This window comes from Kogia breviceps, chromosome 10 (genome assembly GCF_026419965.1).
Source record: "Kogia breviceps isolate mKogBre1 chromosome 10, mKogBre1 haplotype 1, whole genome shotgun sequence".
Lineage (NCBI taxonomy): Eukaryota > Metazoa > Chordata > Mammalia > Artiodactyla > Physeteridae > Kogia > Kogia breviceps.
The window spans coordinates 91,948,561-91,974,795 of record NC_081319.1 but is presented as its reverse complement, the minus strand read 5'-3'; the positions used below and the strand labels follow the sequence as shown (position 1 = coordinate 91,974,795).

Below are 26,235 nucleotides of genomic sequence, written 5' to 3'. Positions count from 1 at the left end.
GGTCCCGGGATCCAGGGACAACTTCCCTGGGACAGCACACGGTGCGCCTCAGGCTGTTGCAATGTCATGTCGGCCTCTGCCGCCGCAGGCTTGCCCTGCATTCCGTACCCCTCCCCCCTCCCCCCTCCCCGAGTGAGCCAGAGCCCCCTAATCAACTGCTACTTTAACCCCGTCCTGTATGAGCAAAGAACTTATGCCCTCAGGTGACCTACATATAGAGGCAGGTCCAAATCCAAAGCTGAACCCCAGGAGCTGTGCGAACAAAGAAGAGAAAGGGAAATCCCTCCCAGCAGCCTGAGGAGGAGCAGATCAAATCTCCACAATCAACTTGATGTACCTGCACCTGTGGAAAACCTGAATAGACAACGAAGCTTCCCAAAATTGGGATGGTGGACTTTGGGAGCAACTGTAGACTTAGGGTTTGCTTTCTGCATCTAATTTGTTTCTGGTTTTATGTTTATCTTAGTTTAGTATTTAGAGCTTATTATCATTGGTAGATTTGTTTATTGATTTGGTTGCTCTCTTCCTTTAAAAATTTTTATATATATATATATATTTTTTCCTTTTTCTCTTTTTGTGAGTGTGTATGTGTATGCTTCTGTGTGTGATTTTGTCTGTATAGCTTTGCTTTTGCCAGTTGTCCTATGGTTCTGACTGTCCATTTAGGGGTTGTTTTTTTTTGTAGTATAGTTTTTAGCATTTATCATTGGTTGATTTGTTTTTTGGTTTGGTTGCTCTCTTCTTTCTTTCTCTCTTTCCTTTTTTTAAATTACTTTTTTATTTTTAATAATTCTTTTCTATTTTAACAACTTTATTTTATTGTTTCTTTCTTATCTTTCTTTCTCTTTCTTTCTTTTCCTTCCTTCTTTCTTCCTCTCTCTCTCTCCCTCTCCCTCCCCCTCTCCCTCTTTCTCCCTCTCCCCTTCTCTCCCTCTCTCCCTCCCTCTCTCTCTCCCCCTCCCTCCCTCCCTCCTTCCCTCCCTTCCTCCCTTCCTTCCTCTTTCCTCCCTTTTGTTCTGAGCCATGTGGCTGACAGGGTCTTGGTGTTCTGGCCAGGTGACAGGCCTGAGCCTCTGAAGTGAGAGAGCTGAGTTTGGGACATTGGTCCACCAGAGACCTCCAGGCCCCAAGTAATATCAAACAGCGAAAGATCTCCCAGAGATCTCCATCTCAACGCTAAGACCAAGCTCCACTCAACGACCAGCAAGCCACAGTGCTGGACACCCTATGCCAAAAAACTAGCAAGATAGGAACACAAACCCACCCACTAGCAGAGAGGTTGTCTAAAATAATAATAAGTTCACAGACACCCCAACAAACACCACCGGACGTGGTCCTGCCCACCATAAAGACAAGATCCACCTCATCCACCAGAACCCAGGCACCAGTCCGCTCCACCAGGAAGCCTACACAACCCACTTAACCAACCTTAGGTGTCTGCCTGGGAGCAGACACCAAAAACAACGGGACCTATGAACCTTCCGCCTGCTAAATGGAAACCCCAAACAGAGTAAGTTAAGCAAAATGAGAAGATAGAGAAATACATAGCAGGTGAAGGAGCAAGGTAAAAACCCACCAGACCAAAAAATGGAGAGGAAATAGGCAGTCTACCTGAAAAAGAATTCAGAGTAATCATAGTAAAGATGATCCAAAATCTTGTAAATAGAATGGACAAAATAGAAGAAATGTTTAACAAGGACCTAGAAGAACTAAAGAGCAAACAAACCATGATGAACAACACAATAAATGAAATTTAAAATTCTCTAGAAGGAATCAATAGCAGAATAACTGAGGCAGAAGAAAGGATAAGTGACCTGGAATATAAAATAGTGGAATTAACTACTGCAGAGCAGAATAAAGAAAAAAGAAAAAAAAAGAATGAAAAGAATTGAGGACAGTCTTAGAGACCTCTGGGACAGCAATAAATGCACCAACATTCAAATTATAGGGGTCCTAGAAGAAGAAGAGAAAAACAAAGGGACTGAGAAAATATTTGAAGAGATTATAGTAGAAAACTTCCCTAATATGGGAAAGGAAATAGTCAATCAAGTCCAGGAAGCACAGAAAGTCCCATACAGGATAAATCCAAGGAGTAACACACCAAGATACATATTAATCAAACTATCAAAAATTAAATGCAAAGAAACAATACTAAAAGCAGCAAGGGAAAAACAACAAATAACATACAAGGGAATCCCCATAAGGTCAACAGCTGATCATTCAGCAGAAATTCTGCAAGCCAGAAGGGAGTGGCAAGACATACATAAAGATATGAAAGGGAAAAACCTACAACCAAGATTACTCTACCCAGCAAGGATGTCATTCAGATTTGATGGACAAATTAAAACCTTTACAGACAAGCAAAAGTTAAGAGAATTCAGCACCACCAAACCAGCTCTACAACAAATGCTAAAGGAACTTCTCTAAGTGGGAAACACAAGAGAAGAAAAGGACCTACAAAAACAAACCCAAAACAATTAAGAAAATGGTAATAGGAATATACATATTGATAACTACCTTAAATGTAAATGGATTAAATGCTCCAACCAAAAGATATAGACTGGCTGAATGGATACAAAAACAAGACCCATACATATGCTGTCTACAAGAGACCCACTTCAGACCTAGGGACACATACAGACTGAAAGTGAGGGGATGGAAAAAGATATTCCATACAAATGGAAATCAAAAGAAAGCTGGAGTAGCAATTCTCATATCAGACAAAATAGACTTTAAAATAAAGATTATTACAAGAGACAAAGAAGAACATTACATAATGATCAAGGGATCAATCCAAGACACAACTGTAAATATTTATGCACCCAGCATAAGAGCACCTCAATGCATAAGGCAAATGCTAACAGCCATAAAAGGGGAAATCAACAGTAACACAATCATAGAAGGGGACTTTAACACCTCACTTTCACCAATGGACAGATCATCCAAAATGAAAATAGATAAGGAAACACAAGCTTTAAATGATACATTAAACAAGATGGACTTAATTGATATTTACAGGACATTCCAAAAACAGCACAATACACTTTCTTCTTAAGTGCTCATGGAATATTCTCTAGGATAGATCATATCTTGGGTCACAAATCAAGCCTTGGTAAATTTAAGAAAATCAAAGTTGTATCAAGTATATTTTCTGACCACAACGTTATGAGACTAGATATCAATTACAGGAAAAAGTCTGTAAAAAATACAAACATATGGAGGCTAAACAATACACTACTAAATAACCAAGAGATCACTGAAGAAATCAAAGAGGAAATCAGAAAATACCTAGAAACAAATGACAATGAAAACACAACGACCCACAACCTATGGGATGCAGCAAAAGCAGTTCTAAGAGGGAACTTTATAGCAATACAATCCTACCTCAAGAAATAAGAAAAACCTCAAACAACCTAACCTTAAACCTAAAGGAATTAGAGAAATAAGAACAAAAAACCCCCATAGTTAGCAGAAGGAAAGAAACCATAAAGATCAGGTCAGAAATAAATGAAAAAGAAATGAAGGAAATGATAGCAAAGATCAATAAAACTAAAAGCTGGTTCTGCGAGAAGATAAACAAAATTGATAAATCATTAGCCAGACTCATCAAGAACAAAGGGAGAAGACTCAACAGATTAAAAATGAAAAAGGAGAAGTAACAACTGACACTGAAGAAATACAAAGGCTCATGAGAGATTACTACAAGCAACTGTATGCCAATAAAATGGACAACCTCAAAGAAATGGACAAATTCTTAGAAAAGCACAACCTACTGCGACTGAACCAGGAAGAAATAGAAAATATAAACAGACCAATCACAAGCACTGAAATAGAAACTGAGATTAAAAATATTCCAACAAACAAAAGCCCAGGACCAGATGGCTTCACAGGTGAATTCTATCAAACATTTAGAGAAGAGCTAATACCTATCCTTTTCAAACTCTTCCAAAATATAGCAGAGAGAGGAACTCTCCCAAACTCATTCTACGAGACCACCACCGCCCTGACACCAAAACCAGACAAAGATATCACAAAAAAAGAAAACTACAGGCCAATATCACTGATGAACATAGATGCAAACATCCTCAACAAAATACTAGCAAACAGAATCCAAAAGCACATTAAAGGATCATCACCATCCCAGGAATTCAAGGATCCCTCAGTATACAGAAACCAATCAATGTGATACACCACATCAACAAACTGAAGGAGAAAAACCATATGACCATGTCAATAGATGCAGAAAAAGCTTTCGACAAAATTCAACAGCCATTTATGATAAAAAAAACCCTCCAGAAAATAGGCATAGAGGGAACTTAACATACTAAAGGCCATATATGAGAAACCCACAGCCAACATTGTTCTCAATGGTGAAAAACTGAAACCATTTCCTCTAAGATCAGGAACAAGACAAGGTTGCCCATTCTCACCACTATCTTTCAATATACTTTTGGAAGTTTTAGCCACAGGAATCAGAGAAGAAAAAGAAATAAAAGGAATACAAATTGGAAAAGAAGAAGTAAAGCTGTTCACTGTTTGCAGATGACATGATACTACACATAGAGAATCCTAAAGAGGCTACCAGAAAACTACTAGAGGTAATCAATGAATTTGGTAAAGTAGCAGGATACAAAATTGATGCACAGAAATCTCTTGCATTCCTATACACTAATGATGAAAAATCTGAAAGAGAAATTAAGGAAACACTCCCATTTACCACTGCAAGAAAAAGAATAAAATATCTAGGAATAAACCTACTTAAGGAGACAAAAGACCTGTATGCAGAAAACTATAAGACACTGATGAAAGAAATTAAAGATGATTCAAGCAGATGGAGAGGTATGCCATATTCTTGGATTGGAAGAATCAACATTGTGAAAATGATTATACTACCCAAAGCAATCTACAGATTCAGTGGAATCCTTATCAAACTACCAATGGCATTTTTCACAGAACTAGAACAAAAAATTTCACAATTTGTATGGAAACACAAAAGACCCTGAATAGCCAAATCAATCTTGAGAAAGAAAAACCGAGCTAGGGGAATCAGACTCCCTGACTTCAGACTATAGTACAAAGCTACAGTAATCAAGACAGTATGGTACTGGCACAAAAACAGAAATATACATCAGTGGAACAGGATAGAAAGCCCAGAGATAAACCCACGCACATATGGTCACCTTATCTTTGATAAGGAGGCAAGAATATGCAATGGAGAAAAGACAGGCTCTTCAATAAGTGGTGCTGGGAAAACTGGACAACTACATGTAAAAGAATGAAATTAGAACACTACCTAACACCATACACAAAAATAAACTCAAAATGGATTAAACACCTAAATGTAAGGCCAGACACTATCAAACTCTTAGAGGAAAACACAAGCAGAACACTCCATGACATAAATCACAGCAAGATCCTTTTTGACCCACCTCCTAGAGAAATGGAAATAAAAACAAAAATAAACAAATGGGACCTAATGAAACTTAAAAGCTTTTGCACAGCAAAGGAAACCATAAACAAGACAAACAGACAACCCTCAGAATGGGAGAAAATCTTTACAAATGAAGTAACTGACAAAGGATTAATCTCCAAAATATACAAGCAGCTCATGTAGCTCAATATCAAAAAAACAAACAGCCCAATCCAAAAATGGACAGAAGACCTAAAAAGAAATTTCTCCAAAGAAGATATAAAGATTGCCAACAATCTCAACATCATCATTAGTGATGCTCAACATCTCTAATCATTAGAGAAATGCAAATCAAAACTTCAATGAGGTGTCACTCCACACCGGTCAGAATGGCCATCATCAAAAAATCTACAAACAATAAATGCCAGAGAGGGTGTGGAGAAAAGGGAACCCTCTTGCACTGTTGGTGGGAATATAAATTGATACAGCCACTATGGAGAACAGTACGGAGGTTCCTCAAAAAACTAAAACTAACTACCATACAACCCAGCAATCCCACTACTGGGCATATACCCTGAGAAAACCATAATTCAAAAAGAGTCATGGGCTTCCCTGGTGGCACAGTGGTTGAGAGTCTGCCTGCCAATGCAGGGGACATGGGTTCGTGTCCCGGTCCAGGAAGATCCCACATGCCACGGGGTGGCTGGGCCCGTTAGCCATGGCCACTGAGCCTGTGTGTCCAGAGCCTGTGCTCTGCAACGGGAGAGGCCACAACAGTGAGAGGCCCGCGTACCACACACACACACACACACAAAAAGTCATGTACCACAATGTTCACTGCAGCTCTGTTTACAATAGCCAGGACATGGAAGCAACCTAAGTGTCCATCGACAGATGAATGGATAAAGAAGATGTGGCACATATATACAATGTAATATTACTCAGCCATAAAAAGAAACGAAATTAAGTTATTTGCAGTGAGGTGGATGGACTTAGAGACTGTCATACAGAGTGAAGTAAGTCAGAAAGAGAAAATCAAATACCATATGCTAACACATATATATGGAATCCCCCCCTAAAAAAAGGTTCTGAAGAACCTAGGGGCAGGACAGGAATAAAGACGCAGACGTAGAGAATGCACTTGAGGACATGGGGAGGGGGAAAGGTAAGCTGGGATGAAGTGAGAGAGTCCCATGGACATACATACACTACCGAATGTAAAATAGATAGCTAGTGGGAAGCAGCCGCATAGCACAGGGAGATCAGCTCGGTGCTTTGTGTCCACCTACAGGGGTGGGGAGGGAGCGCTGGAGTGAGATGCAAGAGGGAGGAGATATGGGGATGTATGTTTACGTATAGCTGATTCACTGTTATACAGCAGAAACTAACACACCATTGTAAAGCAATTATACTCCAATAAAGATGTTAAAAAATATATTTAAAAAACCAAGGGATTATAATTAATCCTCTAAAGGACACATGTATTTTATTGTTAAAAATAAAATAAAATTACTTTTAATGCTATAACTTCACGACTATATTGTTATCTTTGTTGCTGCCATATTTTCCATATTTTGTTAGCAGTACACATTGTTAAAAAGTAAAGAAGTTTGTGAAGATGTTTCAGAAAAATTGAAAAATTATGCTCTACCATCTGGGAGGAAAGGAATAAAGAAAGGAGGCAATTCAAAGAGAGAAAGGTAAAGTCGAAAGGACCGAGGGTAAGAGGAACCAATGCCCAAAAAGCCAGTCTGAGACCAAACTATGGTCATGGAAATCCCAATGCAACAGTTTTTGTGTCCCAAACAACACTGTGCCTTCCGAAGCCTCTTCACAGTGGGACAGTTTAGTTGCACGACTTGCAAAGTTCACACCAACGGGCAGTAATTTGTAGCTCTTTATTTCATTGACTATTCTCTACCAACTCATCCAATGAAAGGCAATTCAACCGGAGAGGAGAACCCAGGCTCTCCCTGACTCCATGCTGCCTGCGGAGACCAGAACCAAATTCCTAAGGAAGTAACGTGGATAATATACAATGTGTCATGACGAGTAGCTCTGCTTTAGTACCCATTCCTCAAGATTCATAAAAAGTTGCTCCTTAACGAATACCAACAGAGCAATAGAATTTTCACTGACCCACCGCCGTCTTCACCCAGTGACCAATCAGGAGAGGGCTGGCCCCCAGGTTAAGGCTATGGTAACAGACAAAATTTTTAGAAGAAGTATGGAGACCCCTGGTGTGTCAGGCATTGCCCCTCTCATCGCTAGAAGTCTGGGGGATCTGGGGAGGGGGCCAGGGCAGCCAGGGGGCACTCAAGGGGCTCAGGGTAGCAGCTATTCATCAGCTAGTGTGGAAGAATTTTGTATTATTAACCAGTAGGAGATAAACACCAACTCTGTGTTAAGGGCCTTAGAATAGGGGTTGGCAGACTTTTCCTGTAAAGAGCAAGACTGTAAATATTTTGGCTTTTGTGGGTCATATAATTTCTGTCATAACTACTCAATCTAACCACTGTAGTGCAAAAGCAGCCAGAGACAACACATAAATGAGTAAGTGCCTAGGTATGTTCCAGTGTAAGTACAAAAATGGGTGTCCGGACAGATATAGCCCATGGGCCATAGCAGAGCTCACCGTCCCACAGAGCAATCAAATCTTCAACCTCAACCTCATTAGCACGGTCTTACCAACCGATTTAATGAGCTGCCGATGACTCTTACGTGCATACTTGATCTTTACAGGCCCCAAGGGACCGAGTCAAGGGACTCAGCTGTCAAGGGGCTGCTGGACTGAGTCAGCAGTCCAACTGTCCCCACACAAATTAAGATACTCACCCAGAAAAATCTGTAGTGAGAATGCCATAGTGGAAGATGTATATTCGGCTGATGTGGCATATCGTAAGGTAGCCCATTGCTACAAAAAAGGAGTATCTGGAACCAAAAACACAGAGGATCAGATTGCTATGCACCCTCTCAGTCAACTTTCTCTTCTTTCTCTCCCTCACCGTCCACATGCAATTAGCCACAAAGCCCTACGTGGTCCTTCTCCATCCCAGCCCATCCCCTTCCTCACTTTCACACCCACTGTTCTGAGCCCTTCATCTTTTCTCACCTGGACCACTGCAGTAGTTCTCAACTATGGCAGCATAATGGCATCGCCTGGGGAGCCCCGGGCCCCACCCCCAGATACCCTGACTTCATTGGGATGGGGTGCACCTAGCAGGTATAATTCCAACGTGCAGCCAGAGCTGGGAACCGCTGGCCTGTAAGGTCCTTCACTCAGATGCTCCTCTGCACAAACCATCCTGTTTACACAACGATCTTCCTACAATACAAACCATCATAATACTTTCAACCACTCCCTTCCCAAAACACTTTGTTCTCTTGGCTTCCATTCTCCCTGTTTCCTTCCCAGCTCTCGGGTCAATTCTTCCAAGGCTCTTGGTCAGCTCATCTTCCTCCGTCTACTCCTCAGGTGTCAGCATTCCCGGTGCTCTGCTTAGGACCCTCCCTGCCGATGCCTGAGGCTTCAATTACCACCTACTCACGTTCACTCCCCTGCCTCCTTCAGAGACTGGTCCTGACCGTCCTCTAGTATAAACCCCCAATGCACGCGCACGCACACACACACACACACACACACACACACGCCATTCAGAACATTCATCAACTTGTACATATAAAGATAGGTGATAATCTGATTAACTACCATCTCCCTTACAAGCCCGAAAGCTCCATGAAAGCAAGGATGGTCACGTGTGTTTCATTCACCACTGTGTGCTGAGTGAACCTACTGTGTGCTGAGTGAACAAACAATAAATGAATGTCACTGGTCTTAAGAGCCTCCAGTGGATCCTACTATCGAATCACATCAAAACCCCTGAGCACAGCATGCAAGGTGCTTCGCGTGCTAAGCCCTACCTTTCCTTCTGGGCTCATCTCCAGCCATGTTCCATGTCCACCCTGGGTTAAACCGCAGCGGACTGCTCCCTTTCCACAAACTACATCCTGCCTTTTCAGGCCAGGAATCGTTCTCCTTCCTCTGCCTGCAACTCCTTGCTCCCTCCTATGGTCTATCTGGAAACTATCAGATAAGGCTCAGCTCCAATGTCACCTGGCATAGTCTTGTTCTACCCATCCCACCCCCACCCCCAACACAGTTCACTGCTCCACTGCCTGTATTTCCTCTAGGGCTACGTGCTAACATATATAATTATAATGTTAAGATCATATGTATGGATCTGTTTCCCCAGCTCTGAGTTTTCATTTTTCTCCATCTCAGGAAAAAAGTCTGTATCCTATAGAGTTGTCCTAGAAAGAATATATTAGCAATAATGATAGGAAATATTAAATGTAATAGTATATTAAGTGATATACTAAATAGGAGTCTATAGATAAAAATAATGAAACATAATATATTTACGAGTGCTCAGCCTAGCACCCGACACCAAGCAAGTACTCCAAAATTGGCAACTGCATCACCAAGTTCCCACGTGAGGCCTTCCATCCCAGGAGATATTATATTCTGTTCCAGTTGGTTCATATGAGATAAGTAACTACCTGTGATTTCTGTCCAACAGAGTGGCTTGGGAAGGAAACAGAAATGGTACCCCAAGAACTCTCTAGATAAATCCCGAATAACACAATCAGTCCTGAAACGGGTTAGTTCTGCATAGCTGCAAATATTAACTGTCCCCTCCTATTCCCAGCTATGCATAGGCCAGGGTTCATAACTTGGGGACAGGAAGAGGAAAACAATTCACAAAGAACCCAGAAATCCTGGTCCTGAAGGGAACTTAAGCTCAAACCACCACAAACCCTACATTTCATAGGCAGGAAACCTGACATGCAAAGAAGCTGCCTGGCTTTTCCAAACCCACACTGCTGGAAAGAGCCAGGATTCCTGACTCCAGCTTCGTTTTCTTTCCCAGCGGCAAATAGGAAACAAGTTCCATCCATCGGGAAATGTGAACCACTCCCTATTTCTGCAGTACTGGCAGCCACACAAGCAAAGAAAGAGGGTAAGAACTTGTTCTGGCATTTTTTCTTTTCGGTCTTATGACATGCCTCTCTGCTACCACAACATTATTTTGGGAAAACAGTCAGAGCCTGTCTGTAAAGTCTCTGCCAAAGCTGGAAGATTCCACTCCTGGCCGGAGACTAACACAGAGAACCTGGAAATGCAGCTTGACCCTCTGCAAAACGGGCTGCACCTCCCCAACATCACACACGTGGGGGGAAAGCTGACAAATTACAACTGGTAAGGTAGTTGGAAATGGGCTCTAGAGATGCAACCACACTTTTATAAATCATTTCATTGCTTCCAACGTCAAGTGCAGGAAAAGCCAGGCATCTTTACCTCCCAGTGAAAAAAGCATTCTGTCATAATGTGAAGCATTTCCAAAACCCATTCGTACCAAATTATAGAAATACGAATTTCCTATTTCCCTTCTGAAGGCATGACTCTATCCCCTTCAAGGGGGGCACTTAGAAGAGAGATGATTAGAATTCAAATTTCCAGAGCTCCTTTGAATACAAAGTTGAATGACTCTCCAAGTTAAAAGCAGGCAAAAATATTTTCCCTAACAAATCAGAAATTTGTTGGAAGTAATTACAAGATTATACACTCAAAAAGTAAATTACGGTGCTTTTAAGAAGGAAGACGATTGTGCTAATAGTCTTATTAATCAAAGAACTTTCTGAGGCTGAAATAAGGCATCTGCTTTTTAAGAGAAGCCGTCAGAAAGGAAGCCATAGAAGGGTGAAGCTCCTTTCAAGTATATTCAGTCATTCCATAAATATTTATTGAGCCTTTATTTGTGCCAGGTATTGTTCTAGGCTCTGAGGCTATAACAGTGAACAGGAGAGAAAAGTCTTTGTTCTCACAGAGCTTCCATTCCAGTGTTACTGAGAGGCTGAATTAATTCTGAGGTTTCAGAAAGACCACGGGAAACAGAGAAAGTGCAAAACAGCTCTTCCAGGTATCTCCCTGGATTGTTCAAGCGTGTAGCCTTCAAGGGAGAATTAAATTACTTCTGCACTTTGAAGTCAAAATAGCATAGTAAGAATATTCCTTCCCCTTTTTTTAACACTTATTGGACATATGTAAAGTATACAAAATTTTGAGCTATTTCATACTCAGAAAACCTCAGCCAAGTTCAAGATAACAGACATATCCATCACCCCCCCAGGTTGCTTCACGCCTCTTGTGGTTCCTTTCACATCTCCCTGAGCCATCATCTCACCCCTGGTTACCTCTGATCTGATTTCTGTCACTACAGATTAGCCCGCATTTTTGAGAACAGAATTTGTGAGTCCTCCTTCATTCAGCATGTTGATTTTGAGATCCACCCATGACATTGTGTGTAGCAATCATTCATTCTTTCCTGTTGCTGAGTAGTATTCCGTGGTGTGACCCTCTGGGTTGCTTCCAGGTTGGTGCTATCACAAATGAGGCTGCCTAATTCTGACAAACTCTCTTTCACCTGAGTCCCAATTCACATCACACTTTTTTTCCCGTGAAGCTTTCTCTGAAGACTCCCAGCCTTTAAGGTTTCCCATGCCTCCTTTCTGATATCCCAGAGCACTTAGGATATACCACATGTGGCAAATGGGGAGGGCATCCCTTCATCCTAGAAATATATTTCAAAGATCATGAAAAGCCTCACCTGGCATCGTTCATTCCCAGGGTCTTACCTGTGAATATTGGATGCGCTTGCAGTGACCATGATTCCATAGCACATTAACACCAGCACGAAAAGATGCACCGAGTACCTGTAGGACATCGTGGGGAGGAAAGGGAAACACTGAATATATTTCGTACCAACATACCTCTTGGCCACCCATACTGCACTTCCACCTCCACTCCCACAAAAAAGCAAGTGACCAGTTACCCCATGTTTATGTAGGAGAAAATAAATCAAGTATTTTCGTTCTATGTAATTAAGATACTGCATGACACTAGGAAGACATGACATAGTCTGCCAACTGCAGTGAAGAGAGTTCTTTCTTTCAATTTTAAAGTATCGAGACCAAAACTGAGCTGCCCCAGATACCAAAATACTCATCATCCTTTCTCAAGTTTTCATTGAAGGAGGAAGAGCCATAATCTACTACCCTGAACAAAGTCACAAGTTCCCTTAAGTTGTACTTCTAGAAATGTTCATTCCTAAAACTTCTTCCCCAAGAAGTACCCCTCCCCGGGGATTTGCCCAGCTTTCCTAGTAGAGAAAGTCTTAGACCACAGGCTTCCTCTGTTAAAGAATGACACATTCCCTAACACCAGCACGAAAACTACTGTTCTACTCTAAACGCAGGATTAACACCAGTATCTCCAGCAGTGATGCAAGAAAAACACCAATATCTACAACAGTTAGGAAAGGTCCCTGGTTGGGAAAATTAAACTTTAGAACATTCCATTTACATGACCCAGGGTGAGATCAGCAGAAGTCTAATTTTAAGAAAAATTCACTGAATTGATTTCTGACACAGTCCGTTTATTGGTTCCAGTTTCTTACAGTAAATGGAGATTTCTCAACATCCCCAACATTTTACGAGTAAGTATCATTTTTTTTCCTGAGTGCCTGGGAAATGCCAAGAATATCGCTACAAAACCAAAGGATAAATATTAGGATTCAAGAGGCTCATACTCACCAGCCAAAACAAAAGATGACAAAATAGATGCCAAAAATGGTGGCAAACGCATGCCGGACATCAGGACTGGTTTTACCAGGGCTCAAGTAGCTACGGAACCAGAAAGCAGCACACAAAGCAAAGAGCTGGCAAGCCACAAAATTCACCTGTATGGGGAAAAAAAAGAGAGAATCGAGACTTTTACTGTTTGGCCTGTGTGTGAGTTTTCCCTACTTCTTTCAGATTCTACGTCAAGGTGCATCTCAGACTTGGATGTTTTCCTCAGTGGAGCATTTGTTTGGAGGAGGTGCGAGAGACTGAAAAGATAACCATACCCTCACCTGGTATAAGTGACAAACCCAACACTTTCTTCTCCAATCTCTGAGACTAGCCAAAGCTGCTTTCCCACCAACAAACCGGAGACTTTCTATTGGAAGGGGGGCCTTATGAGACTGTGAAATCACTTTGCTGGGTGTCTTCCCCTCCCCCACCACCCAGCATTCCGTTCTTCTCGAGATGCAGATGAATCAAATCCGTGAGGCTTCCCTCATTGGTACCTCAGGAAACAAATGCTTCTCCAAGACCATCGTCAGCTGTTTTCGGAGTCTAATTTTTCTCATTTTAAATTAACACGAAATAAGCAAGAACACTGCTCAAATCCAAGGTGCACCACTAAAGACCCACAAAGTAAGAACCAGCCCTGCACTGAACTTACAACACCAAAACCATCCAGTTATGTAAAATAGGCACCACATCTCCTTAGAAAAATCTCAGTGATCTCTCTCAAAAATATTTTACCTAGGGCTTCCCTGGTGGCGCAGTGGTTGAGAATCCGCCTGCCGATGCAGGGGACATGGGTTCGTGCCCCGGTCCGGGAAGATCCCACGTGCCGCGGAGCGGCTGGGCCCGTGAGCCATGGCCGCTGAGCCTGCGCGTCCGGAGCCTGTGCTCCGCAACGGGAGAGGCCACATTAGTGAGAGGCCCGCCTACCACCAAAAAAAAAAAAAAAAAAAAAAAATTTCACCTATGATTTAACACAAAACCAAAATACATGAAGTGGTTTAACCATTAATTAACATTGGAAAAGCAGTTTAAGCCTTTCAGAGTATTCAGAATGAAAACTTCGGTATCAATTTGCTTTTAGAATGGATGGAGGATATGAGTATCTGAATAAACCCTCAACAGGTTTTTTGTTTGTTTGTTTGTTTTTTGCGGTACGCAGACCTCTCACTGTTGTGGCCTCTCCCGTTGCGGAGCACAGGCTCCGGACGCGCAGGCTCAGCGGCCATGGCTCACGGGCCCAGCCGCTCCGCGGCATGTGGGATCTTCCCGGACCGGGGCACGAACCCGCGTCCCCTGCATCGTCAGGCGGACTCTTAACCACTGCGCCACCAGGGAAGCCCCCTCGACAGTCTTTCATGCTACAAAAAACTGCGGCTGTTAGTGAAATTCACCAGGGTTACGCTCCAAGGTAGGGCTGGAAGTGGCCAACGTCAGCTCCAGCCAAGCTCATTTGTTTTCCCAGTAGCAAGAATACTTTAAACTCCTTACAGTTCATAGAAAATAACACTTTCAGAGGAGTTTTTGCTTTTAAAATGGACTGTGCTGTGCCCCCTCTATTTGGAGATCACCTTCACCAGTCTTTCCAAACACTCCATGTTCAATTTCGACCTTGAAAGACAGGAGGTGAACTGGGATCCTATCCTGCATGGTGTGGTCATATCTCTTTATAGCCTAAATGCACGACCAACAACACACACACACACACACACACACAAATAGAAAAACAACCGTCTTAGCAAGGTTCAGAATGTAAAGGAATTGGCAACTAGAGAGTCAAAGTTATGATGATTTGTACACGATCAGTCACACATTCCTTCATTCTCTCAGCCTGCAGACCAGCCCACAGTGAGAGCAGAACACAGTTACTCAGAAGAGCAAAGCAAGCGGAAATCTGCTCCATTCTTTTTGGCTGGCCAGTAATTACCGAGCATCCTTGTACATGAAGAATGGTTCAGGGGCTAGAGCAGCAGTTCTCAGAAGTAGGGTCCCCAGACCATCAGGAGCAGCATCACCTGGAAACTTGGTAGAAATGCACACTCTCCGGCCCCACCCAGAGCTACTAAATGAGACCTTCCCAGAGTGGGCCCAGCAATCTGTGTTTTATCAGGCCCCCCAAGTGACTGTGAAGCACACTCAAGTGTGAGAGCCAATAGGACAGAGGAGGAAAAAAGGCATGATCCCTGCCTTCAGGAGTTTATAATCTAACTGGCAAGAGAACACAAATAACCTACAAGTAATTGTAAAGTAACGTTAACATTGTGTGCCTTTAGAGCCAAAGTAAATGACAAGAAGTTCATGGTTAAGGAGGGATGAGACTCACGCACACAATCAGGAAAACTGTTGAAACAGGTGAAAATTGAGGGATGTTACGAACATTAAGTAATTAAAAAATAATGCCTGGCTCCTATCCTCAACCATTCTGATTTAGCTGGCCTGTCGTCAGGACTTTTCAAAGTGTTCAGGTGATCCTAACATGCAGGCAGGATGGCGACCTCCTAGATTAGAAGTATAAAGAGAGAGACCTACAGAGGCACCCATCAGGAGCTGGGCTTTTCCGGAATGAAAAACACAAATACAGGACAGGGAGGTTGGACCGCGCGAGCTTGAGGCAAGGATGAAGTGGAAGAGATTTAAGAGTGATCAAAGCCTGACTGCCACCGCTCAGCCAACCCAGGGTTCCTCAGGTCTCCTGAGCTGGGCTGGTCGTCTTCAAGACCCCTTCAAACCTATCTGCAAGGAAGAGAGGGCCTCACTGTGGGAAAACTACATCAAATCTTGTCACCCCAGCAGTTGAAAAGGAGAAAGAGAAGACTCATTTGGCCATTGAAGCAAACTGCCATTATTTAGTCACCATAATGTCATATGTAACCAACTGAGTGCCCTAGTCCTGACACTGAAAAGCCAACTGGTCAGGCTTAGGTAATTCATGGATTAATTCCACAAACATTTAGCGGTTGACTCTGTATGTTAGATACCGGGGACAGTGAGCAAGACATTGGCACTACCCTCAAGTCAAGAGGAGGAGCTTTACATGCTCTGGGTTTCAATTTCCTTTTATGAACTGGTCTCTAATGCCTCTTCCAGCTCTAATGGTCTCTGATTCCACACATATCTAACCAGACTCTTTTCCCTTAACTGTTCATGGTAAATGCACAAATGCAACACTCCAGTATGGATTAAAAGCTTTCCCCTATATACAAACACAACCCACTCCCCCCTCCGCTTCCCAGGAGTAAGTCACAGATGGCTAGCTGAGGGTTCAGGGCAAACTGTTCCACGGTAAAAGTAGAAACACACAATAGCAGCACTTAGTTCTAGCAGGAAGGTTCTAGCGGAATTGCTTTTCAGTTACCAGAGGTACATCTTAAAAGGTATGGGCTGAACCACAAGTAGACACCACTTCACACCATTAGGATGGTAATTATTTTAAAGACAAAATAATGAGCATTGGCAAGGCTGTGGAGAAACTGGAACCCTTGTGCACGGCTGGTGGGAATGTAAAATGGTCCAGCTGCCATGGAAAACAGTGGTTCTTCAAAAAATTAAAAAGATAATTACATACAATCCAGCAATTCCACTCCTGAGTATATGCCCCAAAGAACTGAAAGCAGGGTCTTGAAGAGATATTTGCCCACCATGTTTATAGAAGTATTCACCACAATAGCCAAAATGTGGAAACAACCCAAATGTCTATAAGCAGTTGAAGGGATAAACTAAATGTGGTATATATACATACAGTGGAATATTACTCAGCCTTAAAATGGGGAAAATTCTGACACATGCTACAACATGGATGAACCTTGAAGATATTATGCTAAGTGAAATCATCCAGACACAGAAGGGCAAATATCTAATTCCACTTATATGAGGTACCTAGAAGAATAAAATTCATCAAGACTGAAAGTAGAATAGTGGTTGCCATGGACTGAGGAGTGGAGAGACGGATGGTGGTGACAGTCTCATAACAATGTGAACGTATTTAATGCCACTGAACTGCACTATATGCTTCAAAATGGGTAAAATGGAAAATTTTACACTATGAATATTTTACTACGGTTTTTTAAAATGTACAGGCTGGAGCACAATACCAATTTCTTTGTGTTTCCTAGTAGGAACTGTGACCATCTCTGCAGCCAAGAGTGGGAAGCTGCCGTGACAACAATTCATACAGGATCATAATTAGATCTTTGTTCCCTTCCTCTCTAACGGACTAACAAAATTGGAGACATTATATTTTAAAAATATATCCCCCAAATGGGTTTGATTTAATGTATGGGATCTACTTCCAAATCATCTTGAGGGGATGGGAAGAGAGGAGTCAGCATAAACCCGTGGTCCTCAGCTAGGGATGAACTGCTGCCCAGGGGACACTTTCGGTTGTCATAACCAGAAAGGGGGTGGGAGGTTGGTGCTACTGGCATCTAGTAGGCAGAGGCCAGGGATACTGCTAAACATCCTGCAAGGCACAGGGCAGCCTCCCACCCAAAGAATTTTCCAGTCCAGAGTGTCAGTAGTGCCAAGGTTAAGAACTCCTGGTATAGATGAAACAAGATTGGCCCTGAGCTTCAAACTTCTCAGGCTGAGCGCTGGGCACATGAAAAGTTCACTCTACTCATCTCTCCACTTTCACATACCTTTGCCCTTTTCCCTAATAAACAGGTTTGTAAAACTACACAACTCTGGAAAGCAAACCACTGGCCCGAGATGATAACAGAGTTTAAACCCTAGTGATTGCAAGTACTTGACACGGAAGTCTCTTTATCCACATCAGAGAAACAGCTAAGTTAGTGAGGAAATATACGTAAGTATAGAAACAAGCCAAAACCGTAAAGAGATGATGCCTTCCTAAACAGGAAAAGAACCACCTTTTATGAAATGATCAAACTCCCGACAGAAGAGAACCAAATTATAACAAATGCAAGAGAAAAGGATTTCCCTTCAATAATAATCAAATGAAGTACTTGGGGCCTCCCAGCCCGGGACCAGCAACAGAGCCAGCGGTTACCAGCAGAAGCAGCCTAGTGGGCTGCAAGACCCAGCTTCACCACTTACTGGTGGAAGACTTACAAAGCTCGCTTCGTCTTGGCTCCTGGGTCATGTGATGGAGGCAGTAACAGTAGAACTACGTCTCAGGCTGTTTTGAGGGCTAAAGAAGTTAATGCAGAAAATCACTGGAGACAGTCCTGGCACTGACAGGCACTTGCTATTGACACCATTCTGTATCCACTAAGTTACCACACAAATGGTGCACAGATTAAACTCAATATGCGGTCACCACTGTTGGGCTGTTAAGACTCGGCTTCCAGAGTCTTCTCCCTGCTGCCCCTTCCCACGCATCATTCAGGCAGCTGCCTGAATCTTCCACGTGCCCTTTCTTCCACAGGCAGAGGCAATGCAGCCTAGGACGGAAGAGTCAACCCCTCGGTTCTCCAGTTCCTGATTAGAGTCTTCTCAACCTAAAGCAGAGGTAAATCTCAAAGTCAAAGCAGTCTCCAGAAATTTCGGAAAGCTCTCTTTTTCCTTTTCAATCCTGAAAGCTTATCTTCATAGATCAGGAGCAAAACTGAAGAATTGAAAGCATTGGAGTTTCTACCATAATCCCAGAGGGAGGAAAAGCTCTTAATGATATAAGAGCGATTTTTCGGCCCAAAAGTTGATCAAGGGTTTGGCCAGGGATCTGAAGGAGGGATTCCACGGCGCAGGACTAGTGCTTAGACGTGGGGACAAAGGGGTAGGCGCAAAGATGCTCAGACCATCCTAATGGATGGCACCCCTAGAGAAGTCTGGAGGAAGGATGCACGTTATCACAGAAGAAGAGAGGGTGGCCCGACTTCTCAGAATGCAGCCTAGGGAGATGGCCAGCCCTGTAGAGAAACACTCCACGGGACCACAAGATGGGCTCCTATTGAGCAGAGGCCAGCAAGGTTCCAATGGCACGGGAACCCAATGCCTGCCAAGGCCACGGGGAAGGTCTGCTCCTCAGTCCCAGGTGCAGAGGGAGACGAAGCTTTACAGCCTTCAATGGGAGGTGAGCTGCCTAAAACTGGCAGTTTAGCTTGAAAGGTAAATTAAGTTTAGTAGGGAGAAATTTTTTTTTTAACATCTTTATTTGAGTATAACTGTTTTACAATAGTGTGTTAGTTCTTCCTTTGCAACAAAGTGAATCAGTTATACATGTACATAAGTTCCCATATCTCTTCCCTCTTGCATCACCCTCCCTCCCACCCTCCCTATCCCACCCCTCTAGGTGGTCAAAAAGCACAGAGGTGAACTCCCTGTGCTATGCGGCAGCTTCCCACTAGCTATCTAATACACTTTTGGTAGTGTGTATATGTCCCTGCCACTCTCTCACATCGTCACCGCTTACCCTTCCCCCTCCCCGTATCCTCAAGTCCATGCTCTAGTAGGTCTGTGTTTTATTCCAGTCCTACCACTAATCTCTTCATGACATTTTTTTTTCTTAGATTCCATATATATGTGTTAGCATACGGTATTTGTTTTTCTCCTTCTGACTTACTTCACTCTGTATGACAGACTCCAGGTCTATCCACCTCATTACAAATAACTCAGTTTCATTTCTTTTTATGGCTGAGTAATATTCCATTGTATATATGTGCCACGTCTTCTTTATCCATTCATCTGTTGATGGACACTTAGGTTGCTTCCATGTCCTGGTGATCGTAAATAGAGCTGCAATAAACATTTTGGTACATGACTCTTTTTGAATTATGGTTTTCTCAGGGTATGTGCCTAGTAGTGGGATCGCGGGGTCATATGGTAGTTCTATTTTTAGTTTTTTAAGGAACCTCCATACTGTTCTCCATAGTGGCTGTAACAATTTACATTCCCACCAGCAGTGCAAGAGAGTTCCCTTTTCTCCACACCCTCTCCAGCATTTATTGTTTCTAGAGTTTTTGATGATGGCCATTCTGACCGGTGTGAGATGATATCTCATTGTAGTTTTGATTTGCATTTCTCTAATGATTAATGATGTTGAGCATTCTTTCATGTGTTTGTTGCCGATCTGTATATCTTCTTTGGAGAAATGTCTATTTAGTTCTTCTGCCCATTTTTGGATTGGGTTGTTTGTTTTTTTGTTATTGAGCTGCATGAGTTGCTTATAAATTTTGGATATTAATCCTTTGTCAGTTGCTTCATTTGCAAATATTTTCTCCCATTCTGAGGGTTGTCTTTTAGTCTTGTTTATGGTATCCTTGGGAGACATTTTTAAAGTTCCGTTTTTGCATATCTGTCTGTGGCTGTAAATTTTAAACCCACTGTTATTACCTCTATTAGAAATGTGCACCAAATTTTTACACACAAAAAAAGTACACCTCAGTATTATTTCTAGTAGCAAGAAGGAACCTAAAAGTTCAAGACGCTGGTTAACATATAAAACAAAGGATGCACCTTGCACTATAATCCTTTTCAAAAGGAATATGGTAGTATTTGCTATAATCCTTTTCAAAAGGAATATGGTAGTATTTGCTACAAGTCATCCTTTTGACCAATTCCTGGAAATGTATTCATTGGTTGATAAAAGCTTAATGCTGAAAAAATGTCAAGGCATTATTTACAAGACAAAATAAAGCAAAATCTACCTACATATAGGATAACAGAGGGATAGTAATTAATGGTAAACCCGTTCAGTATAATAGTATTAAAATGGGCATTACAAAGCACCTATAATGAAATGAAAAACATTTGCTGTAACTAATAAAAAGCAGAATATAAAACTGTATGGACATGTACAACCATGTTTTTAAAAAAACAATAATGGCATATGGAAAAAGGCAAAGATAACATGTAAAATTGAATATGGCGGTTTTATCAAGATGACAGGAATCCAGGCAAATTCTTTGTAAAATTTTTTTTTTTTTTTTTTTTTTTTTTTTTTTCGGTATGCGGGCCTCTCACTGTTGTGGCCTCTCCCGTTGCGGAGCACAGGCTCCGGACGCGCAGGCCTAGCGGCCATGGCTCACGGGTTTAGTTGCTCCGCGGCATGTGGGATCTTCCCGGACCAGGGCACGAACCCGTGTCTCCTGCATCGGCAGGCGGATTCTCAACCACTGCGCCACCAGGGAAGCCCCTGTAAAATATTTTTCAACTCATAATGTAATTTCCATAACGAATTTCTCATACACACACACACACCCCCCACATACAATCAGGGCACTCTAAGAAACTCACAACAATTCTTATTTAATTCTACTTTATCCTCAGGGTTGCATTTATTAGCACCTACTATAAATACAGTTTAGGGAGGAGTTAGGCATAAATAGAAGTCGACTTGTAAAAAGCTTCACCTTAAAGAAAAACGCCCTTTTTACAGGCAGCAAAATGTCAGGAGTAACCATGATATGCATGGCCAGAGAAGATGAAAATAGGCACCTTTACACTTAATAAACTCTTCACATTTAAAAGGAAAGTGTTAATTCTCAATATCACTCTGCACGGTAGTCAAAGATAAGAGTCAAGTTTTTACTTTTAGTATTAGAAACTACATGAATAAATGTATTTATAAACATATTTGTTCTAGTAATGCTATATTGGATGCACTATTTAATTTTTAAAAATCGCTTTTAAACCTCTTTTCCATTTCTTAAATTTTACTTTTTTTTTTTTTTTTTTTTTTTTTTTTGCGGTATGCGGGCCTCTCACTGTTGTGGCCTCTCCCGTTGCGGAGCACAGGCTCCGGACGCGCAGGCCTAGCGGCCATGGCTCACGGGCTTAGTTGCTCCGCGGCATGTGGGATCTTCCCGGACCAGGGCACGAACCCGTGTCTCCTGCATCGGCAGGCGGATTCTCAACCACTGCGCCACCAGGGAAGCCCAAATTCTACTATTTTGAAACAAACATGCCAAGCGGCAAGTTAATTTCAAGTTCCATTCTACTATTTATTTATTTATTTATTTTTTATTTTTTTTTTTTTTTGCTGTATGTGGGCCTCTCACTGCTGTGGCCTCTCCCGTTGCGGAGCACAGGCTCCGGACGCGCAGGCCCAGCGGCCATGGCTCACGGGCTTAGTTGCTCCGCGGCACGTGGGATCTTCCCGGACCAGGGCACGAACCCGTGACCCCTGCATCGGCAGGCAGATTCTCAACCACTGCGCCACCAGGGAAGCCCAAATTTTACTATTTTGAAACAAACATGCCAAGCGGCAAGTTAATTTCAAGTTCCATTCTACTATTTAAACTCATATATGCATATTACACTCTGTCAGTAGTACAGACCACTGTATTTTCATTTAAAACATGTAAATTGTATTTGCATATTTCAATTGTGCATTTATAAATTTTTACGGGACAACTTTGTTACTAACTAGACCTCTAAACTTACAAAATTATTTTGGTTTTGCCTTAGTAAAAAAATTAAAATTAAAAAAAAAAAGAGGGAAGGCGTGCCAAGTTTTTATTTTTCTACTGATGCCCTCCCTCTAAAGCAGGAAAGAAAGCTGCACTTTCATTCGTGATCTCCGACAATACTCCCCCTCCACAATTGAACAATTATGTGGGCCCTTCTACAGAAGGAAGCAGTAGAGCACAGCTGTTTTGATCCAACATAATTTGGATTCAGCAAGAGCTCAATTTTCACTGCTCTCGCAAGATTTCAAAGTCATGTACCAAAGGGTTTGACTTATTTCACCAAAGCCCAATCACACTGAGCTGCAATTTTCCAGTGTAAGTTTTTAATCTTTCTGCTCTCATGTGCTGCTAGAAGGGCACTTCTTGGGGATTTCTGTTCCGTGGCCTTCATATGCTTCCCCCAAATACCAAACTTTGCCAGGAGCACAAAACGCTGCCTTCCTCCTAATGAAGAGATGCAAGCAGGCTATTTTTTTTTTAATTAATTAATTAATTTATTTCTTTTGCCTGTGTTGGGTCTTTGTTTCTGTGCGTGGGCTTTCTCCAGTTGTGGCAAGCAGGGGCCACTCTTCATCGCGGTACGCGGGCCTCTCACCGTCGCGGCCTCTCTTGTTGCGGAGCACAGGCTCCAGATGCACAGGCTCAGTAGTTGTGGCTCATGGGCCCACTTGCTCCGCAGCATGTGGGATCCTCCCAGACCAGGGCTCGAACCCGTGTCCCCTGCATTGGCAGGCAGATTCTCAACCACTGCACCACCAGGGAAGCCCCCAAGCAGGCTATTTTTAACAAACAGCAAAGATTAACAGTCCATAAATGATTTCCCTGCTACAGTGATTTACCAGAGGTTCACCAATGAGACGGAGGCAACTGTCCAGGCCTGGAATGCTCTTCTCAGCAACGCTGCCTTATATGTTCCCAGACAAAACCAATCTAATTAAGCAATTCCTTATTTAAAGGCGAGCTGTCCCTCCTCCACAAACAGTGCTTTTTGTGCACCGCCTCCTACAAAGGCGTGTGGCCCAGGAAAAGTATGAAAAATGCTATTCCCTTCTGTACCACAGAACAAAAGGTGGCTGTCCCATACTCTTTAGCTACTCTGCACTTTCAAAGGCATCCTTGTTATACTTTAAATCTAAATTCCCTGGAATGTCAGCAAGAAATGCTTTTAAATCTGTAATAAGCCAGTGTTTTCCAAGCTTGTAGATGAACAAATATGATTTAATTAAGACTGATAATCAATGTGTGTCATGTATAACCACACAAACTTCTGGTTAATACTCTGTCTCATCATGATGACAAACGCCTTTTTTTTCCCTGAGTGCTTACCCAGTGTCGGGCACAGTGATAAACTTTACATAAATGATGGAATTTCAGCTTCACAACTTTATGAAGTAGCTTACTCCCCACTTTACACAGCAGGAGAAGGACAAACAAAGGCTGAATTCACGAAGCTGGTGAGTGACACAGCCAGGGTTTAAAACCTGGCCTGAGTCCTCGCTCATTACACTGTACTGCTTCCCCTCAACTTCAAACATTCTCCCCAGAAATACTGTCACTCAGCGAGAATTTAGTAGCTGCCTGGATTAATTTCCTCAGCCTGCCATATCAAAGTACCACAGACTGGGGGGCGCTTAACCAACAGAACTTTATTATCTCACAATTCTGGAGGCTCTGAATTCAAGATGCTGGCAGGGCTGTTTCCTTCTGAGGCCTCTCTCCTTGGCTTGTAGACAGCTGTCTTCTCCCTCCCAGAGGGTCTTCACTCTGTCTGTGTCTGTGACCAAATTTCCTCCTTTTTATAAGGACATCCATCATGGGATTAGGACCTACCCAAATGAGCTCATTTAACTTAGTTACCTCTTTAAAGACACTATCTCCAAATACACTCATGTTCTGAGACACTGGGAGGTTAGGACTTCAATATTTGGATTTTGCAGGAACGCAGTTCAACCTCCAACACTTCCCAATAAAAATCCTCTACTCCAAGACGTGGAATTAAACAGACCTCATTTTCCTTGCTCCTGCAGCCGGGAAGTTAGCAAGACCCAAACCAAACTGTGAGGGATGCTGTGTCTCAGCATAAGCTGTAGCCCCCTCCTCGCCTGGACATACCTCTGTACAAGGGGGACTTGATAGAATTCAGGACGATTTGAGGAATCCTGAAAAACCTTATCCACAAGCATGCTGTCACCCACCTCCTCCTTAATTCGCCATTAGAATTAATTCCATTGTTAGCCAGTTAAAATATTATTTAGCACCGTCATCATCATCATAGCTAGTATTTCGGGTGCTTACTATATCCCAGCACGGCTCTAAGTCTTTCTGCCTATAAGTCACAGAGAGGTTAAGAAATTGTCCCCCAAATCACACACCTGGTAAGTGGCAACACTGGAATTTACACTTGGGGATACTGGGTCCAGAGACTATCTGCTCAGCCACCCCAGAATGATTCAATTAGCTCAATTGTCTCATGTAATTCCAACATCTCATTTTCCGGACAAGGAAAGTGGAGCCCAGAGATGCCCACTCACTCAGCCTGGGTCACACAGTCACTGAGAATCAGACGGGGACAAGAACTAAGGAAGCCAGCACAACTTCCCAAAATTCCCCACCAGCCTTGGGTGTGGGATAGAAATAAAACAGGGTGCAGGGGGTCAGACAGGCCCGTCTAGAAATAAGTTCTGAGTAAGGCTCCCTGGACCGCCAAAGAGCGGAGGGGAAACAGGCCTCTGTAGAAAACACCACTGAACAAGCACGTGCAACGTCTGCAGATGACTTTATAATCTTTTCTTTTTTTTAATTGAGATACAACTGACATATAACATTATATTAGTTTCAGGTGTACAACATGATGATTTGATATTTGCATGTGTTGTAAATGATCAATGCAGTAATTCTAGTTAACAGCCATCACCACACAGAGTTAAATTTTTTTTTTCATGTGATGAGAAATTTGAAGATCTATCTAATAAGTTACTGTACAACACAGGGAACAATATTCAATATCCTGTAACAATCTATAATGGAAAAGTAATCTGAAAAATATATATATATGGTAGCAACTTTAAAATATACACTTGGGCTTCCCTGGTGGCGCAGTGGTTGAGAGTCCGCCTGCCAATGCAGGGGACGCGGGTTCGTGCCCCGGTCCGTGTAGATCCCACATGCCGCGGAGCAGCTGGGCCCGTGAGCCATGGCCGCTGAGCCTGCGCGTCCGGAGCCTGTGCTCCGCAACGGGAGAGTCCACAGCAGTGAGAGGCCCGCGTAACGCAAAAAAAAAAAATAATAATAAAAAATAAAAATATATATATATATATATATTTATATATATTTCATTTTCTTATAAAATTAATAATTGCTCATTTGAACAACTGAACAAATACAGAGACATGCAGGGTAAAAGCTCAGCTTCCCCACTGCCAACCTTCCACACACACACTCCACCATTCTTAGCAAACTACAGTATATTTTTAAATACTTTTTTCTATTTGCAAAAATATACCCATATACACGGTTTCTCCTTTGAATATAATCACGGTATAAAAATTACCTGCAACTCAATTTTTCACTAACAAAATATCATAGCCATCTTCCCAAGTCTGCTCACACTGAGCTAGTTTATTCTTTAAAAAGTAAAAAGCTGCATGATATTCCAAAATACATGTTGGGGGAGAGGGGAACACTCCCCACTTCGTAGATTTCCATAAGGACAAAATAATTTCCACTCCATCCTCTAGGAGGGAAAATACAAAAGGAGAATTTCCA

At 42.4% G+C, this 26,235-nt stretch overlaps 1 protein-coding gene across 3 annotated transcripts in view; it reads right to left on the bottom strand.

Moving 5' to 3' along the window:
- MBOAT1 (membrane bound O-acyltransferase domain containing 1) overlaps window positions 1-26,235 on the bottom strand; it is a 114,443-nt gene that overhangs the window by 45,616 nt on the left and 42,592 nt on the right. For 2 of the 3 annotated variants that reach the window (XM_059075571.2, XM_067006671.1), the window contains exons 2-4: window positions 13,064-13,209; window positions 12,107-12,184; window positions 8,246-8,341 (exon numbers count right to left, since the gene is read on the bottom strand). In XM_059075571.2, the coding sequence (XP_058931554.1) occupies window positions 8,246-8,341; window positions 12,107-12,184; window positions 13,064-13,209 (320 nt within the window). The remainder of the gene's footprint in view (window positions 1-8,245; window positions 8,342-12,106; window positions 12,185-13,063; window positions 13,210-26,235) is intronic. The other variant, XM_059075574.2, reaches the window with a different exon arrangement.